The sequence below is a fragment of the Erinaceus europaeus genome, chromosome 19, assembly GCF_950295315.1.
Source record: "Erinaceus europaeus chromosome 19, mEriEur2.1, whole genome shotgun sequence".
NCBI lineage: Eukaryota > Metazoa > Chordata > Mammalia > Eulipotyphla > Erinaceidae > Erinaceus > Erinaceus europaeus.
Window position 1 is genome coordinate 58968922 of NC_080180.1, and position 15501 is coordinate 58984422.

The 15501-nt window shown below is 43.6% G+C and overlaps 1 protein-coding gene across 7 annotated transcripts in view; it reads left to right on the forward strand.

Moving 5' to 3' along the window:
• The window catches only part of INPP4B (inositol polyphosphate-4-phosphatase type II B), a 672916-nt gene that overhangs the window by 149153 nt on the left and 508262 nt on the right, over positions 1-15501 (forward strand). For all 7 annotated transcript variants that reach the window (XM_060179039.1, XM_060179034.1, XM_060179038.1 and 4 more), the window contains exon 6: positions 11318-11368. In XM_060179039.1, the coding sequence (XP_060035022.1) occupies positions 11318-11368 (51 nt within the window). The remainder of the gene's footprint in view (positions 1-11317; positions 11369-15501) is intronic.

Below are 15501 nucleotides of genomic sequence, written 5' to 3' on the forward strand. Positions count from 1 at the left end.
GTGGGGTTCCAGGACATATTGGGGAGGTCATCTGCCCAGGGAAGTCAGGTTGACATCATGGTAGCATCTGTAACTTGGTGGCAGAGTGCTGGAGCAGACTTTTTAAAAAATTTTTCTTCTTTATTTAATAATTTTTTATATTTATTTTCTCTTTTGTTGCCCTTGTTTTACATTATTGTTGTAGTTATTATTGTCGTTGTTGTACAGGACAGAGAGAAATATAGAGAAGAGGGGAAGACAGAGGGGGGAGAGAAAGATAGACACCTGAAGACCTGCTTCATCACCTGTGAAGGGACTATCTACAGGTGGGGAGCCAGGGGCTCAAACCGGGATCCTTACGCCAGTCCTTGTGCTTTGCGCCATGTGCACTTAACCCGCTGCGCTACTGCCCGACTCCCCGGAGCAGACCTTTTAATGCCCGCCTTGCACTTTGTTGTTGAAATGACTCTGGATAATTTGTTCCAATTTCTAGAAACTGAGCTTTCTCATCTGTAGAATGGGCAAAGCGGCAATTCTCCGTGAATAATGCAGTGCAGAACTAACAAGATGAAATGAGATGGCTCTGTACAGTGAGCCTCAGTGCTCCTGCAGTACTAAACTCATGGGTCATGAACATAGACTCTGTGTTGCTCTCCATGCAGACATGCACCATTATCAATTATAAGCTTTAAAGTAGTTCCTTCTGGGGTAGGAAGTTTCTAGGATAGTATATGCTCAGTCATCAAGGGATTGTCTTGAATGGCTTAGAACTTTTCAAGATGATGGCGTGCTTGTGTTTGTATAGTGGGCTAGTGGAGAAGAGAGAGCAAGAGAGAAGCAAACAAAACAGACAAACAAAAAAGGTACTGTTGGCACTTTTTACTGGAATTGAACTTTATAGATTTAACATGTCACTAATACTCTCAGGAGATGTTGGTGTCTCGGTTTAGACCGAGCATTTGCTTAGCAAATCGTTAGTTAATTTTAGTTAATCAGTTCATTCCCATGCCTAGAAATTTAATTTTTTTTAGATTGTGTTTTTTTTTGCAATGCAAAGAGTTCACTTGACTGTTTTTGTTTAAGAAATACTTCCAGTGGGCTTGGTGATGGAGCGCCAAGTTAAGCACACATAGTATGAAGCACAAGGACCTGTGAAAGGATCCCGGTTTGAGTCTGTGCTCCCCACCTGCAGGGGGATAACTTTACAAGCAGTGAAGCAGGTCTTCAGGTGTCTTTCTCTCTCTCTCTCTCTTTGTCTTCCTTTTCTCTCAATATCTGTCCTGTACAAAAAAAAAAAAAAAAGTCCCAGGAGCAGTAAATTCATAATGCAGGCATCAAGCCCCAGTGATAATCCTGGAAGCAAAAAGAAGTAGGAGGAGGAAAGAAGAAGAAAAAGGAGATACTTCCAAAATTTTAATACTTTAATGCCTGGGCAGTTAGTTGTACAGCTCTTTAGAAGTTTGTCCTTTTTGCTTTAATTACATGCTCAGAAAAGGACATGGCTCCTAGGTGCATATAAATCAATGGTGTGTGAATACTGTTCCCATTCCCCATTCAGGAAGATCTAGAAAAAAAAGAATGAGGAAGGCAGAAGAGGGGGGAGTCTCAGAGCAGCTGTAGAGAGACCTATTTAGCTGCCGTGAAAATCAACCTCATTTCAGCATCTCTCCTGTTCACAAGAGCCAGAATCTTTCTGTGACTAGCAGAAGAAGGGAATGTCTAGATATTTTTGCTGTTCAGGACTTTTTCACCTGCCTGTAATAGATCTCTGTAATAGTTGGGAAGGGAGATGGAATAAAATGTGGGTAATGGCAGGGACACTCAGAGTTATATGACTCTGGGGCCATATTAGCACTCACCATTAACCCGGAGAACCACACGACTCCTGTATGACTAGTGGGATTTAGTATGATGGTGCATTCATAGAGAGAAATTAGAAGTCTTAAAGAGCCACCGATTAAACATAAAAGGGCCCGTGTGACTACAGAGCTGAAGTGTGAATATTCTTGCTTTGGAGAAATAGAAAACCTATGAGATCAGACCAGGCTAAAAACAGACTTAAAGCCCTCTTGCAGTTCCTCTTTGACTTGGAAGTCTATGGAATGTTCTTGTGTGTTTTCACACGGTCATCCCTATGTGTCATGCGTCTTCTGTTGTACTTCTGTCTCTTCCTGTCCATTCTTTCTCCTATTTCCAGGTCACCCGCCATATTGCATTAGGACCCAAGCTCATTTTAACTCAAGCGACCTTATTCCAAATCAAGTCCTGCTATTTCTGCATTCAAATTTGGGACAGTAGGCTGATTATGGCCATTCTTAGAAAAATTCCAACTCAGCTCTGTTCCTCACCATCCTTGACACCACTGACAAGAGTACAACCCCCAACTCCCCTTGTAAAAAAGAAAGGACATCTTGGAGAGAAAATATTATCTGCGGCCTTTAAAAATGCTTGACATTAAAAAAAAAAAAAAAAAGGAAAGAAAAGGCTAAACTCCTTCACAATCAGAAACAGACATCCTATTCCTTATTCCGGACATGTTTTTGTGTGAATGGGTATTTACTTTTCTCCTCTGTGTATTTTGCTTGTTTGCAGGCACACTTCACGAGCAGAGTTTTGCAAACTTTCACATGCACTTGAGTGACTTGGGAACTTGGCTAATGGGAAAACTCTTTCATCCTGTTTGGAGTGAGTCTGGGATTGAGCATTTCTGAAGACTTCCTTAAAATATTTTTTCATATGAGATAGAGATTTTTTTAAATTTTGAAATCTTTTTATTATTGTTATTATCTTTAATTATTGGATAGAAATAGCCAGAAATCAAGAGGCTATATAGGGGAGATATAGAGGAAGAAAGAGAGGTACATGCAACACTACTTCACCACCGGCAAAACTTGTTCCCCGCAGGTAAGGATCGGGGGCTAGAACCGGGTCCTTGCACTTTATAATGTGTGTGTGCCCCTGAGACAGTTATACATGAGAGGAAGTCACAGTAATAGGGAGAGAAACCAGAGCATCCCGTGATATATGTAGAACTGGGAGCCTCTGACATGCAGAACCTATAATTCGCCAGAAAGCCAGAGTTTCTGCATGGCTGTTTTGATAGTTAACAGGGACTAGTTCTCCAGGTTTTTTGCCTCAGAGCAGTGGGAGACAGTTGTGCATTCAGAAGTGCAGGAAACATCATACCCCGGCAGTGCTGACGACCTCTTCTAACTCAAAGGTTCCAATGTAAAAAAAGTAACAAAGAAAGAAAAAAAATCTTATTCCATCATTAGATTATTACATGGTACAATTTTGTGGTTTCCTCAGGGCTTAGGCTAGTTTATGAGGCTCCCCCACATATAATCTCACTTATTTTAAGACAGAGATTCTTTTTTATTTATTTTTAATATTTATTTTCCCTTTTGTTGCCCTTGTTTTTTATTGTTGTAGTTATTATTGTTGTTGTCATTGATGTCGCCATTGCTGGATAGGACAGAGAGAAATGGAGAGAGGAGGGGAAGACAGAGAGGGGAGAGACAGACAGACAGAGATTCTTAACTTTTGATTCGAGTGGGAAGTGAGTCTTCAAACATGCTGATGTCTAAATCTTCACTTAAGAGATGTTGATGCACTGCTTCCAATGTGTGACCTGGAAGCTTGTGTTGAAATATTCCGATGATTCTGGTATATCAACATCACTAACAACTCTTTTAAGGTAGAGGGTTTTTTTGTTTGTTTGTTTTTCTTAAGAATTTATTTAAAAAACTTTTTATTACCTTTATTTATTTATTGGATAGAGACAGCCAGAAATTGAGAGAGAAGGAAGAGATAGAGAAGGAGAGAGACAGAGATATCTGAAGCCCTGCTTCACCACTTGGAAAGCTTTTCCCCTGCAGGTGGGAACCAGGGGCTCGAACATGGGTCCTTGCACACTGTAATATGTGCGCTCAACCAGGTGCGCCACCACCCAGCCCTGAGTTTTGTTGTTGTTGTTGTTTTCCTATAGAGATAGTATAAAATCTGCATTGTCTACCTACCTTATTTATCAGGGAAATTATTGATTTTATATTATTATTATTATTTTTATCTTTCGCTAAAAATATTATTATTTTATTATTGTTTTGGTAAAAATAAGTCAATAATAATATTCAACAACTGAAAATGCTTAGCAATTAGTATTGCAATTTTATTTTACAACAATTTTACAGTTAATTGATTCTTTCCCTTTTATCACTGCCTACAGGCAAGAACAGCCTTGCTTCTCTAGTCTCTTGACACTGCCAGCATCTCTACTAGTGAGTGGGTCGTGATAAGTAGTAATACATGCGTATTGACATTAAGTAGTGAACTGAGAGTTAGCATTCATGGTTTTCTTTCTTTCTTTATAGTCACACACTGAGCCTGAATTTTAATTCAAAATCAACTGTTCAGCTTTTTGTTGAAGCAAATGCAAAACTCCATAGTTTGTGGCTTAGCACCTTGGGGGTTTAATCTTGACCATTGTGGTAGGTAGAATCCCATGATGGCAGCCCAGGTCACAGACCAAGTTTGTTATGTCATTAGCTTAATGTTTAGAGCTATGATGTGGTGCCCATCACTACTGCAATCAGATCGTATTACACGGTACAATTGTCTTGTAAGAGGAGAACCTGGTCAGGTTGATTTTAAAGTGTCAGATCTGAAGTCCTCAGCTGATAGATTTCAAGAGGAGTGAAACCAGGCCAGGCAGCAAGCAGGGAGAACAGCCTTTAAGAGTGCGTGATAGGGGCCGGGTGTAGGCACCCTTGGTTGAGCACACGTTACAGTGCGCAAGGACCCAGGCTCCAGCCCCCACCTACAGGGGAAGCTTCACGAGTGGTGAAACAGTGCTGTAGGTCAGTTGGTTGGTCTGTCTGTCTATCACCTATCTATCTGTCTGTCTGTCTGTCTGTCTGTCTATCTATCTATCTCATCTACCCCTTCCTTTCAATTCCCAGCTATCTCTATCCAATAAATAAATAAAGAATTAAAAGAAAATTCAATAGGGAGTCAGGCGGTAGCGCAGCAGGTTAAGCGCAGGTGGCATAAAGGTATAAGGATCCCAGTTTCAGCCCCCGGCTCCCCACCTGCAGGGGGTAAACTTCACAGGCAGTGAAGCAGGTCTGTAGGTATCTATCTTTCTCCCCCTCTCTGTCTTCCCCTCCTCTCTTGATTTCTCTCTGCCCCTATCCAACAACAATGACAGCAATAATACAATAATAGTAATGGTGATGAACAACAAGGGCAACAAAGGCAAAAAAGTGGCCTCCAGGAGCAGTGGATTTGTGGTGCAGGCACCGAGCCCCAGCCATAACCCTGGAGGTAATAATAATAATAATAATAATAATAATAATAATAATAATAATAATATGACTGCCTCAGAGCAACCCACAAAAGCTCTGCTAACAACCTGTGGCAGTTAGGAGCTGAGCTTTTGCCGGTCATTCTACACATTTCTGTCCCAGCCATGTGTTTGGATATCTTAGCAATCATGAGTTTCAAGTGGAGCAAATGGATGTGAGGTTATCATATATTCAAATTCGAGACAGAGAATTAGGGTGATGTTTCCTTTTTAAACTATTTTTAAACTATTTATTTTTCCTTTTGTTGCCCTTGTTTATTATTATTATTGTTGTCATTGCCATCATTGTTGTTGGATAAGACAGAGAGAAATAGAGAGAGGAGGGGAAGACAGAGAGAGGGAGAGAAAAACAGACACCCACAGACCTGCCTTTTTTTTTTTTTTTTTTTAGCGTTTGCCCTTCTTCCGTAGCCAGTCAACAGCGTCAGGTTGAGCCTGATGTCAAGTTTCGAGACCTCCTTTGAATCTGGAGAGGTGGCAGTCATTGACTATATGGGTCGACCTGTGAAGCGGCCTCCTACAGTTGAGGAGCCTGGGACTGGGACTGGAACCAGGATCCTCACACCGGTCATTGTGCTTTGCGCCATGTGTGCTTAACCCGCTCTAGGGTGATGTTTCTATCACAATAATAATAACAGAAGTGTGTTTCTAGGCAGGATCCATGATCAAGTCCCTGGGTCCATATGGCAATAGCCTGAGAAGAGGATGCTGGCTTCCCTCAGTGTTGCTGATATCCACTTCTCCATGTTCTAGCCGGGAGTTTTCAGAGGGAGGGTTGCTCCTTTCCCACGTACCAGTGAGGAGTCGTGCTTGCTTGAGTCCCAGGCAGGACACCACATCAGGGCAGCACGGCCTTCTCCTTCTGTAGGGTTGGGCCCCAAAGATATTCCAGCATCCCAGACGGCCCTTCTTCCTCACTCCTTTCTCCATGAAAGCTGCACAAGCCCTCATTCTCCCAGCCTCAGGCAGGGCAGTAGTGCCAAACTCTTTGTAAGGTTGACCAGTTAAATGTTTTCCTCTCTGGCTTTAAGCCTGGAAGTGCTTTATTCAGCCCTCTGTGGCGGTAAGCCAGATGGCTTCTTGGTTGGAAACCATGATGATTTGTGAACTGCTCTAGAATCAGAATAGAATGGAAAAGTCAGTGAACTCTTTGCTACCTGTTTTTTTTTTTTTTCTTTGTTTATGGAAAATTTTATTTCCTATAATTTTAAACTTGGGACTTGATAAAGAAGGCAGTGGATTTGTTTTACATGAACATTAGGAAATAGTCAAGACGGAATATATAATCTCTACACAACCCCTCCTCTTTATTGATCTGCCTTGTCTGTTTTATATCATAAGTGTCTAGACAACAGGAAGTCATAGCTACTCTAAGTGTGTAGTTAAGCAGTGGGACAGGGAGAGAGAGGTGAAGAAAAGCAAGGACAACTGCTTATAAGACCAAAAAAGGGAGCATGAATTCCAGAGGAAGGCCAGTAAGTCTCAGGAGGCATGACATGGCTGCTGAACTGCAGTGTTCCGGATGCTCCTGTGACATCCTTGCCTTGTCCCTCGCATCTCATCAAGAGGCCTCATGCAGATCTGCCCTGGGCTTATTTATGTAGTGGTTTCAGCTCAGGGGCATGCCCCTCCCTTGGTCTCTAACTCCTTGTTTATTTCCCTTGCTTAATTCCCCTGCCTCGATTTTTCCCTTTCCTCCTCATTTCTTCTCAGTCTCCTTTTCTCCTTCCTTCCTTCCTTCCTTCCTTCCTTCCTTCCTTCCTTCCTTCCTTCCTTCCTTCCATCCATCCTCCTTCCCTTCCTTCCTCCTTGCCTTCCTTCATGCTACTCACAACCACCGCAGGGGTTATCATTAGCCCAGTGTTAACATTCCTAACATAAAGATAAAAGGCGACTGGCATAAAGCATAAAGAGGTTGAATATCAGTAACATTCCCCCTTAAGGCGACAGGGGGCAGATGTAGGATGAGTTAAGGGGGTCACGTCACTCCTCTTACCTGATGTTTTTACTGCCCCTCTAAATCCGTAAGAGCAGATCAACCTCTGCAGCAAGTGGCCCAAGCGTGTTTCCCCCGCACACATAGGCATTGCCAGTTTCCTGAGGGCACCATTCTCTGTCCTCATCAGAATACAGCTTGGTTTTTCTAGCTCTGTGATAGCTGTCATACAGCAGCCTGCTCGCTTCGTCTCAGCCGAACTTGTCTGAAACACTCTCCCTCTAGAACCCAGAATACTCCCTTGAGGCATCTGATTGACATGCAGAAGCTGGATTTTTTTTCTCTTCCTTCTGAAGGTCTGTCAGCAATCTCAATGGTACTTTCTCTGTTAGATTGGACTATTCATCCTTTGGGCCTGAATTCCCACAGAGTCCAGAATTCCCCTGTTTATTGACAACCATACTCATGTTTACTGTAATGAGGTCTATTTCTTCTGCAAGAAAAGTATCATTAAAACATGACCTACTTATCATACCATCAGTAGTATTGACTGTAAATATCAGAGTTTAGAAGGATACATGTGTACACTGACTGAAACATATGTTTTATGTGGAAGTTTGACTTTTACAAAACTTTACTTTGATTTACTTAAGTCTGTTGCTTAATTCCTCTAAATTAGAAGCTCTGCTATTTGTTGTTTTCGACAGGTTATGTTGTTTTCAATGGGCTGGCTTCACGGGTGGGTAACAGACGACCAGGGACTCATGGTTGAGCTGTAGGCAGTATCTCTTTATTCATGCAGGACGCAGCACAATCTAAGACGAGCTAAGCTAAACTCAAGGTACAGTAAAACTCACAATGCTGTCTTTATATATACTTGCCAAATAGGGTGGAAACAGGATGTGACATAGAGAGGGTGGAGAGAAAAGTGACTGGTGAAAATCAGAGTGTGACAAAGAGGGGGCAGAGCAGGCGAGAATCCTATCACTGAACCACAAATGCCCTGGAGGGAGGGTGGAACTTGTTAACAGTGGTTATGTAAATAAAATGAAGTGGTTATGTAAATAGAATAGTGTTAAGCAGGGGGGATTTAAACCAAATGAAACAGAAGGGGTCTCATGCATACCAACAGCTATTGACTTAAATTTGCCTAAATTTAGGGGGAAAAGACATACATCTATTAACCAAAACACTACCCTCTGAAGTCCACTGGCTCTCTACATTCACATACATTGGAAATGAATATGACAATTTTAAGGTCATGTCCTACTATAAAAACTGTCTGTGAAGAATCTTTGTCTTTATAGTTTGTTCATATTTACAAGAAATGTGTGTTCTGATAAAATCAGTGTAAATTTAATGGTTTAAGGCATCATAATACAATTATTGTCAGTATTCTTCTACCTTTGGTCAACATTATAGCCTGTGTTGAATGTACACGTTTATGAATTTATATGTAAGATCCATATGCAATACTGTATGCTATTGTATGCGTGTTAACCCTTGCCAAGTTCTGATTTCTCTGACTCTATTTCTAAAACCAAGCCTATCCCGAAGGACGCTGTGATTTGAGTGTAAAATGTTCTCTTGAGGGAGTCAGGCAGTAGCGCAGTGGGTTAAGCGCACGTGGCGCCAAGCTCAAGGACTGGCTTGAGGATCCTGGTTCGAGCCCCAGCCCCCACCTTCAGGGGAGTAACTTCACAGGTGGTAAAGCAGGTCTGCAGGTGTCTGTCTTTCTCTCCCCCTCTCTGTCTTCCCCTCCTTTCTCCATTTCTCTCTGTCCTATCCAACAATGATGACACCATCAACAACAACAATAATAATAACTACAGCAACAATAAAAACAAGGGCAACAAAAAGTAAATAAATGAATAAATATTTCAAAAAATGTTCTCTTGATGTCATACATGCATATGGTCATGTATGTGTATGGATGTTTATTCACTTCATATCAGTCCCTATGCATTTTCCATTCTGTACACACACGCTCCATGGGCCATCCTGCCCCACTGTCAACACACAGCTTCCCCCTTCTGGGGGGGGCAGCTAATGACTTCTGGGTAATGTGTAGTGACACATCTGGACACTCGGGGAGGGGGGGGGAGGAACAGCACTGCAGCTACCAGGCTGCTCAGGCTCTTTACAGTGAGGGTTCCATCATGAATGCTGAGTCGAGCATGCATGGCCAGTCCTGTTGTTTGCTCTGTCGCAGTCCCTTCTGTCATTTGCTCATGCTCTGCTGAGCAATTTGGGATCATAATGGCTGACAAATTGTGCACACCATAGTGCTGCGTGTGTCATAAAGAAGCAAAGGAAACGCATTGTGCCAGGAGTTAGACTGTGGGTTTTACTGTGGCTTAAAGCCCTGTTGACGGGAAATAGAAACCCCATCAAAGATCAGCAGGACGTGAGGACCCTGGTGCAAGTTTTTATACATTAATGGGGGCAGTAGATGCTTGTCTTCAGCTTGGGAGAATCAAACTGTCATCAGCTTCAGGGTCTGAGAGATCTGAAGAGAAATAGGATAGAGAGTCTTGTTCCTATCACTGGAGTTTTGTTAAAATGTCCGCTCCCTAAAATGTTGACCTAGTAAGTGTTCCTGGCTCTTCTCCCCAGCCCTCCTGCCTACCCCTGCTCTCTGAGTAAATAGACTGTGCATTCATTCTACTTGTTTCTCTCACCCTTGCTTCAAATTCAGACCCATCATACCTTGGATTTTATGTATATCTTTCTTGCTTTTACTAACTTGGATGAGAGAGCATGGTGATTTCACTGGAAGCATGTTTCCTTAAGAGACAACGACTCGTGGTTGTACATTTGAAGCAATACTCAAGGCCAGAGATCCAGGACCATAGTTGTAAAGGTCCCCAGGGAGTATGTATGTATTTATTTATTTTTATTATCTGTATTTATTTATTGGATAGAGACAGCCAGAAATTAAGAGGAAGGGAGAGAGAGAGAGAAAGAGAGAGAGAGAGAGAGAGAGACCCGCATCCCTGCTTCACCACTTGTGAAGCTTTTCCCCTGTAGGTAGGAACTGGGGCTTGAACCCAGGTCCTTGTGCATTGTAATGTTGAATTTAAGCCGGTGCACCACCACCTGTCTCCCTAGGGAGGTTTTAAGTATAATCAGGGTGTCGAATAAAGGGTGAGGCATTAATGTCTCACTTGAAATACCTTCTTCAGCATCTCAGAAACTTCCCTCTATGGCTGAATCTTTTATTTTTATTATCAGTTGTTGCCTCCAGGGTTATCGCTAGGGCTTGGTGCCAGCACTAGGAATCCACTGCTCTTGTTGGCCATCTTTCTCCCACCCCCATTTTATTGGATAAGACAGTGAAATTGAGAGAGGGGAGGAAATAGAGAGGGAGAGAGACAGAGATACACCTGCAGACCTGCTTTATCACTTGTGAAGCATATCCCCCTATAGGTGGGGAGCCAGAGGCCTCGAACCCAGATACTTGCTCTACTTACTATGTACACCAGGCGTGCTACTGCCCGGCCCCCAGTGGCTGTTTATTTTACACCATTGCCCCTTCTTTCAAATGGGAATGTCCTTTCAGGTGAGTCAAGAAAATGGCATCTGACAACTTGGCCCAGAACTCTCCAGTGGGAGGCCCAGTCTGCATGTGCTGTGGCTACAGCCCACAAAGACACCGAGCTGGTCTGGAACGGCTTCATGCCTACCTCGCCCTGTCCTGGGAGTTTGGAGTAGGGTTGCTTGAACAGGGGATAAAAGGTCTCCAAGTTCAAGAGCAGGTGTTTCTGTCCTGGATACCTGACAGTGGTGATGGCGTGAGGAGGCACGTCTGCAAACTTTAGAAAGGCAGGAAGTTCCGGAAGTAGGAAAGGCCAACTCCACAGTGCTGTAGTGGTGTGTGTTGTGCCTGGGCACCTCAGTAATGATTAACCACAGGTTCTGACTTGAAGCCAGATGCAGGAGAATAAACCAGCACCCGTGAGAAGAAGCTTTGGCACCAATTTCGACTCCTAAATCACCCAGTAATTTTTTTTTCTTTCTGTCTCTCTCTCTTTCTCTAGGTCCGAACCAGTGTCCTACCTGAACATAAGGATTCCACATCAGAACTTGGGGTAAGTGTTGATATTTCCAAACGGAGCACATGTTGCTTTTCTGTGAATCTTTGGGGTGTCCTTTTGGCCTCATGCCTGGCAACTGACAGATGAAATCGAGCTCAGAGAACAGGGTGTGATGGTACAAGGAGAAACAGCCCACCTCCCGCCTCCCCCTTTTTTTATTTACTGAATTATAAGGGATCCATCCCTTTTCTCCTGACAGCCATCCTCAGATGAATCCACTTGCCACCTCATAAGTGGCAGATGAGTCTAGCAATCATCCTGCAGGTAACTGAGGTGCCTTTGAGAATCAGAATTCCTGGACCCACAGGAGGCTGGGGAAATTGCAGGTGTGAGCTTGGAAGGAAGCGGAGAGCTAGTAGCCTTAGGACCGTGATAGGCATCTCATGGCTAGGGAGGTCAAAACAGAGGCTACCACTGATGTCCAGTCCACTGCTGACAAATCCTAAGGAGATTTTCCTGCTGCAGCTGAACTCTGGCATCTCCAGCCCTCAGAAGATCGAGGTGGTCATACGTGGCTTAGATCGGGGCTGACTAAAGGGTGGTGGTAGCTTCTAAACAGAAATCCCTGGGATACATGTTGTCAAAAGAATTAAAGGCCAGAATTAATTTGGGGCTGAGAGGCCTGGAGCTGAATGAGTGGGAGGCTGTATTAGAAAGTCCTTGACATCTGGCAAGAAAGTGACAACCTTCTGAGAAGGGATGTGTGAACCACCTTCCTGGGTACCTGTCACTCCCTCTCTGATTTTGTTGGCTTCCAAAATGTAAGCTGGATGAGTTCCAGTGTCAGTCACCTCTGCTCTGCATCTGTGAGAAGCCTTTGAGTTTCTCTTCTGCCTGATACACTTTCTGGTTCCTTCCAGAGACGAGAAGTAACAGCTAACTAGCTGTCTTTGACTTTCCAAGCTTTATCTCAAGACTTACTTCCAAGCAAGGATTTGAAGGAGGTTGGATTGGCAGGTCTACTCCTCCCTGGCAACTTTGTTCACCTCCCTCACTTCCAGCCCCAGTGCTGACTCAATATGTGATTCCACTTGTGGTTTCTTCTCTTCACTGCCCACCCCGGCCCCTGCCCTCCAACAGAACGTGCATGCAGCCTCCTCCCTGCCTTCCTCTGTGGCATCCGGTTGTATCCAGGCTATTTGGCCTTCCTATTTGTAGTTCTATTTGTGGTTCTCCAAACCTGGGGACATCGTTGCCCCTGGTCAAATGCCCCTGTCATTGCTGGGGCCTGGGGTTGGGAAGGTCCAGGGTGTGCTGTTGTCTTACCTCTCTCTCTCTGTCTTTCTCTCTCTCTCGCCTTGGGACTCAGGACACTGCAGCCTGCTATTGTCTCTCCAGAAACCTCTTCCAAACTAGGTCTTGTGGTGCCAGCTCTTCATAAGACCTAAGACCTTTTGTATTATGTCATTATTAGCATGGCTAATTTTTATCTCATCAAGGAGCAATTTCATTGATGAGGTTCCAGCAAGGTGAGCTGGTTTTAACTGATCTGTCCTCAAGCTACCTCCTCCCCCATCTATTCTTGTGCTCTTAGTTTCCTAAGGAGGAGAGGCCAGGTGATGGTGCACCTGGTTGAGTGCACATGCTACAATGAGCAAGGACCCGGGTTCAAGCCCCAGTCCCCACCTGTAGGTGGAAATCATTGCCAGTGGTGAAGTGGTGCTACAGGTGTCTCTCTGTCTCTCTCCCTCTGTATCTCCCCCTTACCTCTCAATTCCTGGCTGTCTCTATCTCATAAATAAAGATAATAAATAAAGGGGACATCTCCACAAGGCCAGGACATATCACAGAAGTAGCACATCTGACTTTATTTTTTTTAACACTTAAAAAAAATATTTATTTATTTATCTATCCCCTTTTGTTACCCTTACTGTCTTATTGTTGTAGTTATTATTGTCATTGTTATTGATGTCGTTGTTGTTGGATAGGACAGAGAGAAATGGAGAGAAGAGGGGAAGGCAGAGAGGGGGAGAGAAAGATAGACACCTGAAGACCTGCTTCACCACTTGTGAAGTGACTCCCCTGAAGGTGGGGAGTTGGGGCTCAAATCAGGGATCCTTATGCTGGTCATTGCGCTTTGCGCCACGTGCACTTAACCTGCTGCGCTACCGCCTGACTCCCGCACCTGACTTTCTAAGCCCCATAAGTTTAGTTTTGTGTCCAACACATGCTAGAGCTGAACAGTGCTCTGATCTGGCTTTCTCTATCTCTGTCTCTTTTCTAAGAGTTTTGCCCAATCTGAGTCTCAGATATCACAGTCTAGATTTGATATCTGAGACACCATACAAATGACTTGATTAGCTGATGCTAATCAAGTCATTTTCTTTTTAATAATTTGTTTACTAGATAGAGATAGAAATCAAGAGAAAAATAGGAGACATAGAGGAGAAGATGAAGAGAGAACCCTACAGCCCTGATTCACTGCTCTAGAAGCTTTCCCCCTGTAGGTGGGGACCAGGGACTTGAGGCTGGATTCTTGCACATTGTAACATGTGCTGCACTCAACTGGGTGTTGACCTGGCTGGCCTCAGCTGATGCTGTTCTGAAGCTGGAAACTAGTGACTTTCCAGGAAACCTCAGTTGGTGTACTGAAATATACATGCTCATTAGAATAGCTGAGTCCTCACGTAGAAAGGAGTGAGCACTATTTACATATAGACAAAGTGGAGTTGCTCTTAGTAATGAAATATTGGCAGAAGGAAAATTGGGTGATTTATGTATCTGCATTCCTACAAGATGTTAAATATCCCATTCTCAAATACTACTTACTTTATTCACGCTAATATTCATTTTACTATTCCAGGCTTTGGCACCTGGAGTGATTTGTCGAATGATTTAGGAAACATACCCTGATTTAGCTTTGCCCAGTCATCTTGCCTTTTCAGAACTCACAGAATCTAAAAGGTGATGCTGCAAATAATTACAGTAAAGTCAATATCAAATCACTAATAAAATAAATAAATGTTTTAAAAATGATTTCAGCAATGTAGTTAAAATTTGGCTTACTGTCTGACTCACCAGGATTTCTTTCGGTGGCTTATAAAACTCAAGGGAGAGGCTATCACAGTGAGCATGAACTTAAACAAGAACACGTCAACTTGCCTTCTTTGTAACCACACAGAGTCCTTGATATTCAGGACAGAGAAGACACACATCACATCTCGGGCACTTACGTAGCAACACTGGTTAATCATATATGTCTCATCAGTTGGCTCTCAGAATCTTTCTCTGACATTCCAAAGGGAGCCTGAGAGTCTGACGTCCTTGCCCAAGATACAGAGCTAATGATGACTCTTCACTACCACTTGCAAAGTCCTCTGGCATGTAAGCACTTCTGTGTATTAATACGCATGGGATCTTCTACTGTAGACGTGTCAGATGTACAGCCTCTGTACCTTTGCATTGAGGTGCCATTTATTATTATTTATTCTGCTTCCAGAGTTATCACCCTGGGGCTTAGTGCCTGCATGGCCCCATCCCTTCCAGTGGCCTTTTTTTCCCCTAGCCTCTAGATAGAGGGTGAAACAGAAAGAGATAGAGTGAGGCTGGTAAAACAGATAGGGAAGGAAGGAAAGACTGCAGCACTGCTCAAGCACATGTGAAGCTTATGCCCTGCAGTGAGTCCCATGTGGCAACCAGGGCTCGAACCTGTGTGCTTGGTTATGGTCATGGGCGTGTTCTGCTGGGAGACTTAATAGCCAGACCCCAGCGTGATGTATTAATTCTACGCTCCTGTATGTTTTTAAGACTTATTTGGACAAGTTGTGACCTGACAGAGTAAGTGTAAAGAGCAAGTCTGGTGGTTGGATTCACATCTACTGTAAAAGAATTGCCACACTAGCTAACCTGTCACATCACAACAGGAAAGTAGCTCCTGCTAAGGAGTCTGTTTTGTTCTCAGAGCCTGGTGTGTGTGTGTGTGTGTGTGTGTGTGTGTGTGTGTGTGTGTGTGTTGGGGCCGTGGGCCAGACTCACCCTTGTATTCTGGAATTTTCTCAATGGTGTCTTTTGAGCATGTGTGAGATGTTTTTCCTGTGAGAGGTGCAAAGCCAGGAGTGAAGTGTGTCACTGTGCATTTCCTGTAGAGAGGCCAGGGCTTGAGACGTTGCCCTGCTGTGCCTCACCCA